Raw genomic sequence first — 17,676 nt, 5'->3', positions numbered from 1 at the left:
AGGAGTTCCCCAAGGGCTGTGGGCTGAGGGCCTCCCTAATTCATTTCATCTTGATCACACAGCTGGGGCAACAAGCATGTCGGTGGGAGGCGTTCTGGCACACTGGAGCACAAAGTGGTGTCCCGGGAAACTGTTCAACATTGGGCCAGTGGCAAAGATGAGGAAACTGAGGCGGAGGGGCCAGGGAGTTATACCAGTCAGAACTCTTCTGGCGTTCGAGATAGGGCTGCTTAATTACCTGAGCAAGCACGTCTCTCGCTGGTTGGAAGAGAGAAAAGGCGCCCTCCAACTTAGGCAGCACACACCAGCGCCTTCCAAAGCTCGCCCGCCCTTTGCCGCCCATGGTGGGACCTTAGCTCGCGGACTACAAGTCCCGGTAGGCCCTGCGCCGCCGCGCAAGCTCAGCAGACGACCCTTCGCGAGTCTAGAGGAGCGTCAGGGCCCGGTCTTCTCCCACTGTTTGGACTGCAGGGGCGGGGCTGATACCTTGAGGGCGTGCCTATTGGTCGAGTGGTGCGTCAGTCGCGCTCCGTGCCCACTCCCCCCGTGGAGGCTCCGCCCCTCACGCCGGAGCCTGGGCCGCCTGGCGCACCTCCTGGCGCCCCGCTTGTGCTTCAGGGCCAGCGGGCCGTACGGCGCATCCTGCGGGAGGCACCGGCGGTAGTGGCGGCGGCGGGCGCGGCGCCCGCAATTAAACCCAAGATGATGAAGTTTCGGTTCCGGCGGCAGGGCGCTGACCCGCAGCGCGAAAAGCTCAAGCAGGAGCTTTTCGCCTTCAACAAGGTGCGGCGGTGGCGGCCCGGCCCGGGCTGGGCGGGAGGGTCTGGGCCAGGGCTGGGAGCCGGGGGTTGGAGCCACGTAGGGCCCGAGGGGAGGGAGCGCCCGGCTGGAGCGCGGCGTGGGATGGGGCGCTTCTTGGTGGGCCCCACCTCGGCCTCCGCCCCTGCACCGATCTCTGGGTGGCTCTGGGGTCTCTCACTGACTTTCCGGGTCTGCCTCTCCGGGTGTCGGTGGGCCTCACCGGCCCTTTCTCTGCAGGTCTCTGTGTCTCTGCCCCTCTCTCTCACTGTGGCCACCTCCCTGTTCTCAGTCTTTGGCCGTGTGTCTGGGGAGGGATCGTCCCTACCTCTGTCCCTGCATATCTCCTCTCTGTTTTTTTCATCTCTCTGTCTCTTTATTTCTCTATCTGAGTCTTTCTGTCTCTGTGTGGGCCTCTGGAATTCTCACTCTGTTTCTTACTATCTTTTTATTCCTCTTTGGGGGCTCCTGCACATCTCTGTCAACCCTTGGGGCAGCCCAGGGCTGGTTTGTTTTGCTTTCACACCCAGATTGGGAGAGAGAGGTGAGGAGAGGAGGCAGATGTTGCGGGATGGGACTGGGAAATCCCTTCCACGTTCATCTCCTCCCTCTCCCAGGGCTTTAGACTCTGCCCTGCTCTGCCCTGCTCTGCCCTGCTCTGCGGGGGGGCTCCAGGGGAAATGCCTAGCTGTGTACCAGACAGCACACCAGGTGCCTCAGTTTCCCTTGAAATGGAGACACTTTCCTCCCTGCTGTGGACTCTGCCTTCCTGTGTCACTTGGGCCCTGCAGCCTAGACAGAGGTGTGGTTGGAGCACTGCCTCTCCTTTCTTTCTTAGAGCAGTGGTGAGAAAAGGGCTGCCCTCAGCCATCGCCCCTCTCTGCACTCAAGTGTGGTAGGTAGAGCCCCCAGTGTGCCCCTTGGTACCTACTCCCAGGGTGTCAGGTCTAGCCTCAAAGCCCTCAGATTGCACAGTGCCTCCCTCCTCTTGGGGATCTGAGTTGTTAGCCCCATCACACAAGTTAGAAAGTTGAGGTTGAGACGGGGTGGTGACTTGCCCAAAGTCACAGAGTTGGGTCACTTTGTCCTTGCTTCCCCTTATGGGTAAGGATTTGACTTTAGTTTCGAGGGGTGGCTGTGTTCCAAGAGGAGACTCGTCTAGGAAGAGGCTCTGGGATGGCTGGGCCTGGAGTGACTGAGGCACCAGGACATTTCTGGGGGCAGGCTGGATTTTCGAGGTGGTGGTGGGGTGCTGCCAGGACCCTCAGATTTGGTTCCCAAGAACCTACCAGCAGCCTGCAGGGCCTGGAGGAAAGGGGCTCCCAGATGGTTCCCTTCCTGTGCTGGTGGCTAAGAGGATGAGCCCTATGAGGTGAGAGAAGGGGGCAGGCACTGGGCTAAGGTGTCATTTTCTCAGCCAGTGAGTTGAGGTGTGAAGTGAGGGCCTGCAACAGATGGTGGGAAGGGTCTGAGGCTCAGCGCCCCTTGGCTGGCCATAGTTTGGCAAAAGGTGAGGGCTCCCCATTAAGGAGAGTGAGGCCCCATTCTGTATGGGCAACAATAATGGGAGGGGAGTGGTCTTGGGCAAGGGTCTTGCTCACCAGAGAGGGTGGTAGGTGGTCACTAGCAACTAGATCCCAAAATAATATTTAAAAAGAGAGAGAGAGAGAATAGATCCTAGTTTTCCTAGTGCAGGTGGGAGGATGGGTCAGGGGTGAACATGAACTTTGGACTCAGTCTTGGGCCCACACCCCAGCCCCATCTTCACGTTGCCTGCAAGATGTGTGCCCCATGTCAGCAAAACTGAGCACCTCCCGTGCATGAGTTCTTGTAGGTGCTTGGAACACTGCAGTGACCAAAAGGGACAAACACATCACTTGGGCTGATGTCCTAGTGGGGGAGACTGTGAAAAGTAAACAAAAGAGTAAAATATGCAGCAGTTTGGGTGGTGGCCAGTGCTGTGGATAAAATTAAGAGGGTGAGAGCCTGGAGCCCGTGGACAGGGATGGCTGCTATGGCCAGGGTGGCTCGGGGGCTCTCGTAGGAGCTGACTCCCAAGCTGAGACTCGAGTGATGGGCAGAGCCCGCCCTGGGGAGCATTGGTGAGGTGCATTCCAGGCAGAGGGGTAGTAGAGGCAAAGGGCCTTGAGGCAGGAACCTGCCCAGTAGATTAGAGATGAAAACGCAGTGGGCCTGGAGTCAAGTGAGTTGGGGAGAGAGTAGGAGGAGGCCAGAGGCCAGATGTGAGAACTCGGCTTTGACTCAGAGTTAGCTGGGAGCCCCAGGGGATGGGGACAGGTTCCTGAGCAGAGGAGGGTCTGGCCATACCCGGTCAGGCCCAGCATTGGTATGGCAGTGCTGGTGGGACAGGGATGCTGCCCCCCACCCTCAGCCAAATGAGCAGCTGTGCCTTCTGGTGGACTCACTGCCCCCAGTGCCCAGATGGGAAACTGAGACTTGAAAAGAGCTGTAACTATCCTAAGGCCAAGCCAGCTGTCCAGAGGGCTCAGTCCCTGCCTAGATGGGCTTAGGCAGGAGGGAGGCTGGGTGACAGGACTAGGGATACATTATGAAACATGTGTCCCAGCTGAGGCAGTGGTCATGAGGTACCTGAGGTGTACAGATGGTTTACCACATTGGTGTTGAAGATATGGGGTGTAGGCTTCCCAGGGTGGGGCCTCCTAGCTAAGCCTTGGGGGTATATGAACTTTTTGGTTGGGTGGGCAATGGAGGAAAGCCCAGGCTGGGCTGGTGGGGCTGGGAGCAGTCTGCACCAGGACTGGCCCTGCCAGGAGCAGAGGCCTGGGTGGCAGCCATCCCACTAATACCACCAGCACATGGACCCCTTCACACCATCCTCACCCGCAATGAGGGGAGAGAATCATGTCATTCAATTTCCACCAGGGGAATCCAAGTCTGGGAGGTGGGTGACACTTGCAGGGACTGGGCAGGAAGCTCCTCTGGCCCTCTGTCTCCCTGTGTGACTATGGGTTGGGTGAGGGGTACCTCTTGAGGGGAGTGGGTGTCAAGATCCTCTGCACAGAAAAGTATTAAGTATTGGCCTCTGACTTGTACATGAGAGCCTGTGTGGGGAATGCCATAAACCTCGCAGGGTATGCTGGACAGCTTGGCACCTCACCAAGCTTCAGTCTACTTCTAGGACTGGTGTGCAGAGCGTCCCCTGGGGCAGGTGAGGTCCACTTCTGAACCTTGCTCTCCCTGTCTATGCCAGAGCCCTGCACACAGTGGGATGAACACAGGTGCTAAGAGGGATGGCAACTTGGCCTGGGTCTCTGCTGGGCCTAGGGGCTCAGACCCTTCTATACCAACTGGAGGTGTGATTGTCCATTTCACAGTTAAGGACACAGAGTACAGGTGGACCCAGCTTGAGTCCCGATGTATAGCAGCAGCAGAGCCTGAAGGCTGCGTTGGGGTGGGCCTCAGGGTGGGCCGGGAGCAGCAGTGCTTGTGCAAGTGCCCTCCTCTCCCCCACAGACTGTGGAACATGGCTTTCCCAACCAGCCCAGCGCCCTGGCCTTCGATCCTGAGCTTCGCATTATGGCCATTGGCACCAGGTCTGGGGCTATCAAGATGTATCCTTTGAGGGACGCATCCTTGGGGACTGTGGGGACTGCCTGCCTGCAGCTCTCTGTGTGCTGAGCTCCTCAGGCAGGGCCCAGCCTGCGCAGCCATGCACAGGTGTCTGGATCCTGGTGGGGGCTGGTGCAGCTTCTGCCCTAAGATATCTCCTCACAGAGATCAGGGAGCAGGACTGAGCTTATAGTGGTCACAGCTGTCCCTTGCTGCACTTCAGCCAACAGGGTGGCCAGGGCAGGGTGCTGGTCAGTCTCAGGGCTTGTCGAGGTCGATGGATGCACCAGGGTCATACAGTGGGCCTTTCCCTGGTGACTGGGCACACATGTGTATGAATGTGAGGTACATGTGTTCAGCCAAGGGGCTGGAGGCAGTGCCAGGCTCAGCATGGAGAGCACAGCTCAGCCCCCACCTGGATGCTGGTGGTTGCACAATGGGCTGTGTGTGCTGCACAAAGTGGTATTCTCTCTGTAAGCTTGAGGTGGGGTGGGGCAAGCGGACAGCTGAATGCCCTCTTGCCTGGTGTGGAGCATCCCACCTCCACTGCCCGCAGTGAGCCCCCTGCCACTCAGGGAAACTGAGGTGCAGAGCGTCTGGTGGCTACTTGGTGCCTGCCTCCACCCCTCCCCACATGACCCTCTGGGTTGTCACTGCCCTTATCGGGGTTATTGGATGGCACACAATGAGTAAATGCCTGTAAAGTAGAGGGGAGGGAAGGGGTGGGCATCGGGGCCTGCAATTGGTGAGCTTTCCTGCGCTAGGAAAGTGCAGAGGGTGTGGCTGGGCTGGCTGGACACTCTCTCCCCCCACTGACCACAACCACAAGACCACACCAAGACCACCTGCTTCCTGACCTGCTGCCCCTGCTCCTGGAGGTGCTGTCCTGTCTCATACACGTGTTATGTTGCTGTAGTTGGTATCTCATAGTGCCCCGTTCCATAAGGCTTTGTTAGCATCTTGAGCTGGCCTTCCTGCTGTCCTGGTCCTTCTTGGGCGCTTGCTCCTCCGCCTTACAAAGAACTGTTGTACAGACTAGGAGAGCCTCAGTGGAGGCCAGAGCTCTCCCCTGGCCCCTCCCTCCTCCCCCCAAACTACCCCTAGGCTGGGAAACTGAGGCTGGAGAAGGAGGCCTTAGACAAAAGCTGCCCCTCCCCCTGTCTCCTTGGTGACTTTGGTTCCTACCCAGCACTCCTGCCCCCTCTTTTGTTCTCTGTTCTGTATTCTCCCAGCTCCTGCAGGGAATCCCAACTCCAGCTCCAAGCAACAGCTTGGCTCCTGCTTCGTCCCTAGGCAACACTGCTGACCCCTCCCTTACCCCATCCTCAGGGCCCCCTAGGCCCTGGCTGTCCACTGTCAAACCTGGAATTGCTGGGACTCCGGTACTGATGCCAGGCACTTGAAGCAGGTCACCCAACCTCTCTAAGCCTCTGCTTGCTGGTTTGTGAAACGCACAGGCCTCGGCCTCTCCTCTCTCTTGGTGGGGCTGCTGGGGAGGCTGGTTTCCTTCCCATGTCTGGTGTTGGGCCTGGAATTGTGCAGGGTGGCAGCCTGGCTCCCTTCTGCCTATGGCTTCCCTTGCCAGGTCCTGGCCAGGCCTCTCCGCCTGTGCGACATGCCCGCGGGGCTGGCTCTCGTGCACAGGCACATGTGAAGCTAGCGCAGGGTGAAGCCCCAGCCGTGTACTAGAACTGAGCCATGTGTGCTGAGCATGTTTTAGTCTCATTTGGCCTGTGTCAGCCCTGTCCCATTTTATAGATGAAGAAGTGAGGGTCATGCCACAGTGTGACTTACAGGAGCCGATTGGAGCCTGCATTTTGAGCTTGAGGATAACTTGGGGTGCTGGACAGTGTTTCTTCAGGGAGGGGGACCCACCTGAACTGGGAGGGCTCCCAGATAGGCAGGGCTGGGACCCGTCAGAATGGTCCTGGAGAAGGAGGAGGCTTGAGCATCTCAGCCTGTATCTGCTGCTTTCTACCCTTGACCTACCCTCAGCTATGGTGCACCTGGTGTGGAATTTACAGGCCTACACCAAGACATGGCCACAGTCACCCAGATGCACTTCCTGCCTGGCCAGGTAAGCCTCTGCCGCCACTGTTTGGCTCATTCCAGGCCCCCAGGTTCCCCCTCTCCATCCCACCAGCCCAGTCCTGGTTTCTGCTCACCCACCAGGGCCGCCTCCTGACCCTGCTGGATGATAGCAGCCTGCATCTTTGGGAGATTGTCCACCAGAATGGCTGTGCCCACTTGGAGGAAGCACTCAGCTTTCAGCTGCCCAGTCGGCTGGGCTTTGATGGTGCCAGGTACTGGGGGACGTGGCCACTGTCTGGCTGCTCCCATACAGCTTTGCAAAGGCTTGGTGGGAGGATGGGAGGCTGCTTTGGGGGCTGGGGTTCAGGGTGGTGGGCCTAGGTCCCAGAAGGCAGCATTTGGACCCCTCTTCAGTGAGATGTGCTGCGTGGACTTGGTGGGTGTTAGAAGGGGAGGTCCAGCTGAGCCTGAGGTGGGCAGGTGGGGTTTGTGTTGCATAAGCACTGAAACACCAGCAGGTGCAGGAGGCAGTGCGTTGCGTCCCAGGCTTCTCATGCTTGGTGGTTGGGCCTCCCTGTGGTGGAGGTGCCTGGGGCAGGTCTAAGCTGAGCTGACATCGGCAAAGATCCCTTGGTGTCTCTAGCTGAGCGCGGGGTGACTGGCTATAGTATGTACAGTGAAAGGGCAAGTTTGGGCGTAAGGAGGTCCTGCCATGCTGTGCTGTGCGAGGTGGATGGTCCAGGGGACAAGGGAGTGTCCTGGACCTCTGGTAGGAGCGTAAGGGGTGTCCCAGTCCCTGGCCCCACTGGCTCTGGCTGAGATGGCCAGAGTGGGTGAGTCCTTCATGCTGTAGAATGCTTGTCCCCAGTTCAGTGAGATAGGTTTGTATTACTCCTGCTGAGGGCTGGATGACAGCCCCATCCATCCCTAGCCCAAGGGTAGATGACTGGGTCTCCCAGCCTTTGGAAGGGAGACCAAAGGCTCCCTTTGGACCAAATCAGAGGTGATTTGGGGCTCCTCTAAAAAGTCAGGGAAACCCCCAGAGGGCTGGTGGAGTTCTTGGGTAGGGCTCAGGAGAGTTGTATGTCCTTGGCCTCCTGGACCTGGCCTGGGCAGTAGCCTGGTTCCTGCCTTTTCCTCCTGGTTGGTGGGAGGAGCTTGGGAGCCCATCTCCGAGACCTGGGGAACCTATATTTATCCCTCTCCCTACTGACATCCTGATGAATAATTGAGCAAGTTAATTATAATGCCACTACTGTTGCCTTCCCAGTTCTCCGGCCCACTGGATAGTCAGGGTCCAGTGAGTACAGAGGGGCCATAATGAGCTACCAGCAGCTCATCAGCACCCTCTGCATCCTCCTCAGCAGGTGAATGGGCCCATCTCCTCACACACCCTCCCTTGTCTCTCACAGTGGCCCACCCACCCTTTCCCATGTCACAGTGGTGCTGCTGGTGTCTGCTGGCAACATGGCAGCCCTGGGCACTGAAGGTGGCAGCGTCTTCTTCCTGGATGTTTCCACTCTGATGCTGATCGAGGATCAAACCCTTGGCCCTGATGAGGTTCTGCGAAGGTGAGAGGCAGGAAGACTTCCCACACCCATCCTGTGCCTGGGCAGTGCTCCTGCTGGCTCACCTGTGCTCCCTCTGCAGTTTGCCAGATGACTACCGGTGCGGGAAGGCACTGGGCCCTGTGGAGTCCCTGCAGGGACACCTGCGGGACCCCACCAAGATCCTCATTGGCTACAGCCGGGGCCTGCTGGTCATCTGGAACCAGGCTGCACAGTGTGCAGACTGCATCTTCCTAGGGAACCAGGTGTGTGTGGGAGGCCAGAGTTCATAGCCTGGGCCTTCTGCTCCTGGCTGCCTTGCTCATGCCTGTCTGCCCTGCCCCACAGCAGCTGGAGAGCCTGTGCTGGGAGCGCAGTGGCAGCACACTGGTCAGCTCGCACAGCGACGGCAGCTACGCTGTCTGGTCTGCAGACACTGGCACCTCCCCAGTGATGCAACCTACGGTAGCCACCATGCCCTACGGTGAGTGCCGACCAGGGCGAGGGTGGCCTGTTGCCTGAGCATAGGTTTTGACAGGTAACCCCAAGCATAGGCACTTACACCTTCCTAGCCTTAGTGGGGGCATCCAGGAGGAGTTGGGGAGGGTGGCAGAGCCAGGCCAAATCTGCAAATGTGGGACCTGCCCTAGGGGGGTGTATGGTTGGGGCAGCACCCTTTTTCTTAGGAAGGCAGGAAGCATCTCTGAGGTGGGGAGTGATGTGGGCAAGATGAGAGAAGGGGTGAGAAATTTTGACTATCAGATCTTTGGGTCCTGACAAGCAAATGAACCTGACACTATCCCATCTCTCCAGGACCCTTCCCTTGCAAAGCCATCAATAAGATTCTGTGGCGAAGCTGTGAATCTGGGTAGGTGGGGAGCTGGGCTCAGGCGTGGGTCAGGGGCTACATCTGGCTGGGAGCAGAGGATGGGTTTGCGGTACAGGGATGTCCTGTGATCTCTCCCTGGGGTGTGTAGGTGTGTGCTCCAGGCCCAGGCGGCTCACATGCTCCCTGGTCCCTGTATAGGGGCCACTTTATCATCTTCAGTGGTGGCATGCCTCGTGCCAGCTATGGCGATCGCCACTGTGTCAGTGTGCTCCGGGCTGAGACACTGGTGACACTGGATTTCACCTCCCGCATCATTGACTTCTTCACGGTGCACAGCACGCGACCCGAGGACGGTGTGTTGCCTTCCCCAACCTTGTACTGGGCACTGCCTGTGGCCATGCTCCTCACCCTGCCCCTGTCCCGCAGAGTTCGACGAGCCCCAGGCCCTGGCTGTGTTGCTTGAAGAGGAGCTGGTGGTGCTAGACCTGCAAGTGCCTGGCTGGCCTGTTGTGCCTGCCCCGTACCTGGCCCCACTGCACTCATCCGCTATCACCTGCTCGGCCCACGTTGCCAATGTCCCTGCCAAGCTGTGGGCCCGCATTGTGAGCGCTGGCGAGCAGCAGAGCCCCCAGCCTGACTCCAGTGCCTTGGTGTGTACCTGGGCACCTTGCAGGGCAGTGCCTTGGGGAGGGCAGGTGTTCCCCGTGAAGGGCACTTCCCAGACACAGACCCTGAGAATGTGGCACTTGTACACTGGAGACTCAGAAGCAGTTGGGGTCCTCGATGCCAGGTCTAGGGTGAGAGGGGAAAGACGTGTGTCCTGACCTTTTGCTGACATCTCTACCTCCTTCCCCAGAGTTGGCCCATCACCGGGGGCCGGAGCCTGGCCCAGGAGCCGTCTCAGCGAGGGCTGCTGCTCACTGGGTAGGGTGGACCTTCGAGTCCCATGGCTAAGCATAGTTGTGACATGCATGTGTGCGTGGGTGCGTGGGCGAGTGGGGCTTGGTGCAGCCCAGGTACAGGAGAGCTCAACCTGGGCCAGGCGGGTACTGGCCTGCTTAGTGACTCAGGCCTGGCCCCTGGCAGGACCTGGTTGCCCCCTCTAGTAGGGTGGGTTGGGCTTGTAGCTTCACTCGACCCTGGTTTGAGCCACTCCCTGCCCTGCCTTTTGGCCTGGAACTGAGCTCCACTCACCCAGCCTGCCCTAGGACTGGAAAATCTGGGCTGGCCCATGCAGAGCTGCCCAGGGCAGGTACTGGATGGAGGGCCTGGGCCTGGCGGGTGCTGACGTGCCCAATGACTCAGGCTCTCACTTCTTGCCCTGCCCCTGCTGCTTGCTTGTGCTGGGATCTTGGGGCCTCTAGCTCTGCCCCCACTCCTGCTTAAAAATGTTACTGTGGCCTTCAGGGCTGCTGGAGGCTTCCCACCCAGCCTGCAGCCCCACAGACTCACACTTCTTCTTGTGCCTGGCTTTTCTTCTGAGTCAGCACCCCAGATGGACCTGCCTCCCCTCCCTTCCTCTCCTTCTGCGGCCTCGTGCCCCAGATGATCCCTGCTCTGTGACTTGCTAACTCCTGACCACCTTTTATAGATGGCCCAGTGGGTGCAGAACCTCTTAGTCTTTTGTTCCTTGGGTTACCCTCTTTTCCATTTCCTGTTCATCACACTGGTGAGTGTTTCCCCACCTCTCACTCTGTTTGACAGGCTCAGGTTCATGTGGGCTGGCATATAGTAGGTGCTCAGTATGTCTTTGCCTTAATCCGTAGGTGCTTCCTACTTCCCCTATACAGTAGTTTGGTCACTGTCTGGCTTATGCAGTAGGTGCTCAGTGAGTGGTCACTGGATGAGTGGATGGAGGAATGTGCAGGGTTCTGGTGTGGGCTTGATGTCTTGCCCCTTGCAGCCACGAGGATGGCACCGTGCGGTTCTGGGACGCCTCTGGCGTGGCACTGCAACCGCTCTACAAGCTGAGCACAGCCGGCCTCTTCCAGACGGACTGTGAGCATGCTGACAGTCTGGCCCAGGCTACTGAGGATGACTGGCCGCCCTTCCGCAAGGTGGGCCCCTCCCCCTCCCCCAAGGAGCCTGGTCCTGGCTCTGCCCTGTGTCATCCCTCCATCCCACTCCCCAGGTGGGCTGCTTTGATCCCTACAGTGATGATCCTCGGCTAGGGGTGCAGAAGGTGGCACTCTGCAAGTACACAGCTCAGATGGTGGTGGCTGGCACTGCGGGCCAGGTAAACCTGGGATGTTCCCAGGGTTGGGGTTTTGGAAAAGGTGGGACCAAACTGAAGGGTCTGGTGAAGAGGGAGAGGGACTGGCATGGGCAAAAGCCCAGAGGTAGGAGTGGGGTCCCAGGTTGGGCTGGCTTGGGTGAGGCCAGCAAGGAGGTGGGCCTGTTGTTAGGGCCAGGGCCGGAGCAGCACAGGTATTAGATGAGCCCTGGGAGGGCAGGGGCCAGTGGGCCTGGGTCAGCACTTGGAGAGTGTACAGAAGGTGCTTCGTGTGTGCTTACTCTGTGTGGGAGATGGTGTGGCAGGGGAGTACTTCGTTCTAGCACACAGAGGCCCGTGGGTCTTGGTCACCACTGGGTTCCTCAGTGCAAGTTCTAGTAAATAGTAGGCATTCAGTAAATACTTACTTACTCAGTGGATAAACTGGAGACAATTCTGGGGCCTCCCTGGCAGTGGCTTTGCAGTCTCAGGTGGGGCATGGGTGGCCCGGTCCTCTATGCTGACCTCTCCCCTACCTGGCTGTGGGCTCAGGTGCTGGTGCTGGAGCTCAGTGATGTGCCATTGGAGCAGGCGGTCAGTGTGGCCAGTGTGGACCTCCTCCAGGACCGAGAGGGCTTCACATGGAAGGGGCATGAGCGGCTGAGCCCACGCACAGGGCCCCTGCCCTGGCCTGCTGGCTTCCAGCCCCGAGTGCTCGTTCAGTGCCTGCCGCCTGCCGCCGTCACTGCGGTCACGCTGCACACAGAGTGGAGCCTCGTGGCCTTTGGCACCAGTCATGGCTTTGGCCTCTTTGACTACCAGCGCAAGAGCCCTGTGCTGGCCAGGTGTGTGGGGGCGGGCTGTAGCCAGGCAAGGTGGGGGCTACACCTCCGCCCAGCTCCTGGCTCCTGTGGGACCTCTGGTATATGCCCTCTCCCACCTAGGCCTCAGTTTCCCCGTAAGACTGGGTGTGATGAAGGTGGCTCTGTTGCTTTTGTCAGCTTCAACTTTATGTGAAGTGCTGTGGGTAGAGTTCTAAGCCTACCAGCTGCTGGCTTGGCAGGGCAGCAGAAAGGGTCTTGGGCTTTTGACCTGGGACCTTTGATGCCCCTGGGGCCAGCAGGAGCACAGGGGCTATTCCAGGAGGCTGCTTCATGGCACATCTGGTGCCCGTCTGCCCCCAGGTGCACGCTTCATCCCAATGACTCGCTGGCCATGGAGGGGCCACTCTCCCGGGTGAAGTCACTCAAGAAGTCACTGCGCCAGTCTTTCCGGCGCATCCGCAAGAGCCGAGTTTCAGGCAAGAAGCGGGCTGCTAATGCCAACAGCAAGGTGAGCTGGGGCCAGGCTGGCAGGCAGAATCTCCCCAGGCTGTAGTGTAGAAGTGGAGCCAGGCTTGGGCCCTAACGAGGAGCCCTGTGTGTGTTCACTGTCTGTTGCCCACCCTTCAGCATTCCCCAGCCCCTGGATGGATCAGAGTGAGCTGGGGAGGGTGACGGGGTGCTGAGCTGTGTGGGAGGAAAAAGGCAGTGTCCAGGAGCCCCGCACTTCTCCAGCTGCAGGAGGCCAATGCGCAGCTGGCAGAACAGGCCTGCCCCCATGACGTGGAAATGACACCTGTGCAGCGACGCATTGAGCCACGTTCGGCAGATGACTGCCTGTCCGGCGTGGTGCGCTGCCTCTACTTCGCTGACACGTTTCTCCGAGATGGTAAGCCCAGGGAAGGGACGGGTTGGAGAAATGGGCTTCAGTTGGCCTCCAGGAAATGGGAAGGGGGAGGGGAGGCAGCATCTTCTAGGGGTTGGACAGCATTACGGGGTGCTTCCTATGTGTTGCACTGGCAACAGGCTGCCCTGCACCAGAACAGCTCCCTGGCAGTTTCTGGTGATGCAGGGCTGGTGAGTGGGCCAGCAGGACCTCTAAGATCTGAAAGCTCAAGACTGGGGGTAGGAGAGTATGAGATCTGCCAGTGCCAAGGCCCTGGGTAGGCTGGGAGGCTGCCCTCAGTGAAGGGAAAGGGCACTGGGGGCTGCTGGTACCATCTGCCTTGCTAAGGAGCTGGCTTTGACCCCAGGTGGTCAGGTTTATTCAGTAATTCATTCATTGATTTTTAACTTACAGACTTTCAACCACACACCAAAATAAATATTCACACCCCCCACCACACACCCCGCATCAGCTGGAGCTGCTGCCACTGCGTACTGTGTTGTTTACCTTGGTAGAGCACTTCAGTTTGTGTGACAGATATAACCTCCAGCCATGGTGCCTGCATTGCACCCTTCAGAGCTGACGCTGATCGCAGAGTCTTGTCACACTTGGTCCACAGGTGGCTCTCTCAAAATGCCTTCTTATAGTTGCTGCTGGGTCACCATCCAGCAGTCCACATGTGGTATTTCACAGCTGTTAGTCTCTGCGTCTGAGGGAGGGCCCCCTTGTAGTATTGTTTGTTGGGGGCCTTTACCGAGTGGGTTTTCCTACTGTTTGGATGTGGCAGCCCTAGGAGCCTGTACCTTATTCCATGCTGCCCAGTCCGTGTGAGAAGGCCCATGGGGCTCAGTCCTCAGGTGCCTGGGCACCAGGTGTCAGCTGCATGAGGTGTTCACTGACTTGTTGCTGGGGCTTGGCTGCCCTGGTGGTTGTTGCCAAGGTCCTCCATTTACTCAGGGGACACAGCCATGACTGCTCAGGCCCACCTTGGCTCTTAGCTTTTTAGCTTTGATTCTCCACTAAAGGGTCTTCTCCAGAGGTTTAGCTCACACAGGGAGGTAAGTGAGACAGTTCAGTTCATTTCAGCCCAGGGCTGGACTCCGTGTCTGACTGCCACATGGAGGACACACTGAAAGAAGCAGGGATGTGGTCGGAACCCTGATGCACCTTTGAGGCAGCTATTCGAGTGTACTGACAGGACTGGTGATGGGCGGTGGGGGATGGGAGAGTTGGGGATTTGTGATGGAGCTGAGGGTGCAGTGGAATGGGGTTGCAGAGATTAGGGTCCAGTTAGTGCCGTTGCTGTCCCCGCAGAGATACCTGAGAGGCTGTTTCTGCCTCTTCAGGAGAGCTGCACAGCAGCTGATTGTGGTCAGCAGTATAGGGAAGGTGCCTAAAACCACAAGAAGTGGGACAGAAGAGAACCAGTCCTGGGTCCCAGAGTGTCAGCAGAGGAGGGGAGGAACCTGTGGTAAATGGGCAGACACCTGCCTCATCAGCCTCTTGCCCCACAGCGGCCCACCATGGACCCACCATGTGGGCAGGCACCAACTCGGGCTCCGTGTTTGCCTATGCACTGGAGGTGCCAGTAGCAGTGGCAGGCAGTGAGAAGCGGCCTGAGCGGGTGGTGGAGGCTGTGCTGGGCAAGGAGGTGCAGCTGATGCATCGCGCGCCCGTGGTGGCCATTGCCGTGTTGGATGGGCGTGGCCGCCCACTGCCCGAGCCCTACGAGGCCTCTCAGGACCTGGCACAGGCACCAGACATGCAGGGTGGCCATGCAGTGCTCATCGCATCTGAGGAGCAATTCAAGGTGAGCTGCTCTGGAGACCTCCTCCAGGCTCCCACCTCCTAGATACCACTGGACCCCCTACAACCTCTTCCCTGCCTGTATCCCCTGCCTGCTGAGAACTCCCCTCCAAGACCTCACCCAGCCAGCAGAGGTGCCCCTGAAAAACCCTGATGACTCACTCAGCTTGCTGTATTCCTGTAGGACTCTCCCCCAAGTCTGCACCAGGCCCCTTGACTGCCCACAGGGCTCCGTCTGGCAGGAAGTCATGGTGTGGGGGGGACACCAGCTGTCTAACCCTTATAGCTCAGTGTGCCTGGTTTTGCCAGGTTCTCATAGGAGGGGGCCTTGGAGGTTCCTGGACGCAGAGTGAGGCCCAGGTCAAGTCTGAGGGAGGGTGGCAGCTCAGGGTGGGAGGGGATTCAGGCAGCGGTGGTAGTGTGGCCAGGGGCACAGGCCTGTGTGGCAGGCTGGGCTCCAAGTAGGGGCTGGGGGCGTGGGTAGGATCAGGCTATGCTCACTGGCCATCTGCGTTCCCAGGTGTTTACACTACCCAAGGTGAGTGCCAAGACCAAGTTCAAGCTGACGGCCCACGAGGGCTGTCGTGTGCGTAAGGTGGCACTGGCCACATTTGCTAGCGTGGCCTGCGAGGACTATGCTGAGACCTGCCTGGCCTGCCTCACCAACCTGGGGGATGTGCACATCTTCTCCGTGCCGGGCCTGCGGCCCCAGGTGCATTACTCCTGTATCCGCAAGGAGGACATTAGCGGCATCGCCTCCTGTGTCTTCACACGCCATGGCCAGGGTGAGGCAAAGGTTTTTAGGTGCAAGGGACCCAGGTGGATCCTGAAGAGTTCCCAGGCAGTGTCAGCAGAAGGGGCAGTCCAGGTTGGGGGCACAGCACCGGCCAGGGTTGGGGAGGGCCACACAGTGTGTGCACGGCAGAGGCTGGCTCTGGGGCTGTGGTTGGAATCATCTCCTAAGTGCCGTTTTCCTTTCTTGTCTCCCACCCACCCAGGTTTTTACCTTATTTCCCCATCGGAGTTTGAACGCTTCTCCCTAAGTGCCCGGAACATCACAGAGCCGCTCTGCTCTCTGGACCTCAGCTGGCCCCATGGTGCTGCCTGTGCCAGGTGCATGGAGGGGTAGCCCCTGGCTCAGGAGGCCTTCACCCAAGGCCAGTGTCATCCTCACACCCCTACATTGTGCCTGGAGCAAGGGTGGCCCTTCAGATGCTTGCCTGTGACCCCGTCATGGCCCTGTCTCTGCAGCTACAGCTTCCAAGAGTTGCCCAAGCTGAGCCAGGCTAACGGGACCCCAGGGATCATCCTGGCGCCACAGAGCCGTGACGGAAGCCCTAATCCTGTCCACAGCCAGAGAGCTGGTGAGGGGCTGATTGGGACAATGGGACACAAATCAGCCCAGATGTCAGTACAGGCCTCTGCAAGAGGCAGCAGCTGAGCCAAGGCCAGAAGTCTGGAGAGGGGTGGGGTGTGCTGAGCAGGAGAGGGGTATGGGGCCTTTCATTGCTGGGCTGGGTTTGGGACTGGGTCCCCGGGTATAGAGGGCGTTCAGGGTCTCACAGAGATCTGACCATCTCCCTGCAGACACCCCTGAGCTGCCTGAGGCTGTACTCTCACCTATGTCCATCGACTCGGCCACCAGTGCGGACACAACTCTGGACACAATAGGGGACATCACAGTGGAGGACGTGAAGGATTTCCTGGGGTGAGGTGGGCGGGCAGGATCCTCAGCCTCCCTCCCCCACCATAAAGCAACCTAATGTCCGAGCTGGGTGTGCAGGATCTAGGAGGGGCCTAGGAGGGGCCAGCTCCAGACCCTGATTGCCACCACTTTCCCTAGCACTTCAGAGGAATCTGAGAAGAATCTGAGGAACCTGGTAGAAGATGAGGCTCGAGCCTGTGCCATCCTGATAAAATGAGGTGCTGCAAGTCTGGGGGATCCAGCCCTACCTGGTTCTCAGCCTCTGGCCCCCCACACCCACCCTGGTTTCACACCCGGAATCCTAGCAGGCTGTATACTGATATCATTCCTTGAGGCCTGGCTGCTGCCCAGGCATGTCCGGCAGAGGCTTTGGGGGCCCACACAGACATGATCCCTATAATTGGGTATTAAAAAAAAGAGCCAGCCCATTAGCCTGCAGATGTCATAGGTGGCATTTCGAACAGAGGTGGGGCAGTCTGGGGCTGGCACTGCTTTGGCCAGCTCATTTCAGAGCACCCAGGCACAAGGCTGGGCCCTCCTTGGTAAGCCTTGAGAATGGGGCCTGGCTTGAGATTGGCCATTACTCCAATCTCACTGTGGCTCTATGTCCAGATCTGGGGCCCATAAGTCTGTCCAGCCTATTTGCTACCTAGGGTCCCTACCCACACAACCAGGCATATGCCCCAGCTGTCTTGCTGGGGACACCCTGGCCTCAGTGGGGAGGATATGGTCAATGGTCAGAGACTTGACCAGTTATCCTCAGGCTGTTAACTGCAGGGCCCTCATCCCAGGTGGGTGGGACCTTCTTACCTGACCTGGAGAGGAGGCTGAGCGGTGGCACCTGAGTAGCCCCCTTTGGCCTCCCTGGCCTTCTCTGACGCCTTTTTCCTTTACCAGGAAGGTCAGAACCACTTGGCCACCACCTGCCTTGCTTGGAGCTGGTATCCAGGACCCCCGGCTCTTCCCAGCCCTTCACATAGACCTGTGCCTGCTAACCTGTAGGCTCCAGTGACACCCACCCACCCTGGCCCCAGGGTGTGGTCCTGGAACTCTGGGGTATATTGGGACTGGCCCCTTCTATAGGCAATACCCTGGAGGCCAGGTGCCACAGGGCAAGGACAGGTGGGGCACACAGCCCATGCCACCTCTCTACCTTCCTTCCCCTTCCTTTTGCAAAGAATATTTTTCTAATGTCTGGACTGGACAGTGCCAGGCTGGACAGTTACTTCTAAAACTATTTTGGTACTTGCTTCTGGGCTAGCGTGTCCCCCACCCCCCAGCTTGCACATGAAATGTGTGTGAGAGTGAGAGAGACTGGGAGCCACCTGGGCACCCCAGACAGGCCTGTCAGGTGTGTGTGTGGGGGGTGGGTCAGAATGGGTTTTCCCTGTAGATTGTACCTTGGGGATTTTGCTGTCATTTTGTTAACACTAGCACTGTTTTAATATTA

The 17,676-nt window shown here is 58.6% G+C and overlaps 1 protein-coding gene across 5 annotated transcripts; it reads left to right on the top strand.

The window, feature by feature from the left end:
- The first annotated feature begins 551 nt into the window (after positions 1 to 551).
- LLGL1 (LLGL scribble cell polarity complex component 1) lies at positions 552 to 17,672 on the top strand. Of its 5 annotated transcripts, none has more exons than XM_037068843.1 (23): positions 552 to 783; positions 4,294 to 4,391; positions 6,385 to 6,466; positions 6,538 to 6,692; positions 7,833 to 7,991; positions 8,071 to 8,233; positions 8,316 to 8,451; positions 8,781 to 8,835; positions 9,016 to 9,149; positions 9,223 to 9,446; positions 9,653 to 9,720; positions 10,700 to 10,853; positions 10,928 to 11,032; positions 11,561 to 11,853; positions 12,193 to 12,340; positions 12,565 to 12,718; positions 14,230 to 14,525; positions 15,042 to 15,306; positions 15,520 to 15,634; positions 15,773 to 15,885; positions 16,109 to 16,229; positions 16,365 to 16,444; positions 17,124 to 17,672. In XM_037068843.1, the coding sequence occupies exons 1-22, from the start codon at positions 703 to 705 to the stop codon at positions 16,441 to 16,443; spliced, it is 3,198 nt and encodes a 1,065-aa protein (XP_036924738.1). In that variant the 5' UTR covers positions 552 to 702; the 3' UTR covers position 16,444; positions 17,124 to 17,672. The 5 variants fall into 5 exon arrangements, with proteins under 5 accessions (XP_036924738.1, XP_036924740.1, XP_036924739.1 ...); XM_037068844.1 differs by having other exon boundaries at positions 553 to 783; positions 6,562 to 6,692; positions 8,995 to 9,149; XM_037068842.1 differs by having other exon boundaries at positions 553 to 783; positions 8,319 to 8,451; positions 8,995 to 9,149.
- The last annotated feature ends 4 nt before the right edge of the window (positions 17,673 to 17,676 follow it).

Source organism: Sturnira hondurensis, unplaced genomic scaffold (assembly GCF_014824575.4).
Source record: "Sturnira hondurensis isolate 20B ecotype Veracruz unplaced genomic scaffold, ASM1482457v3 Scaffold0018097, whole genome shotgun sequence".
Lineage (NCBI taxonomy): Eukaryota > Metazoa > Chordata > Mammalia > Chiroptera > Phyllostomidae > Sturnira > Sturnira hondurensis.
Note: the sequence above shows the minus strand (reverse complement) of the source record. Positions and strands in the feature narration are given on the sequence as shown.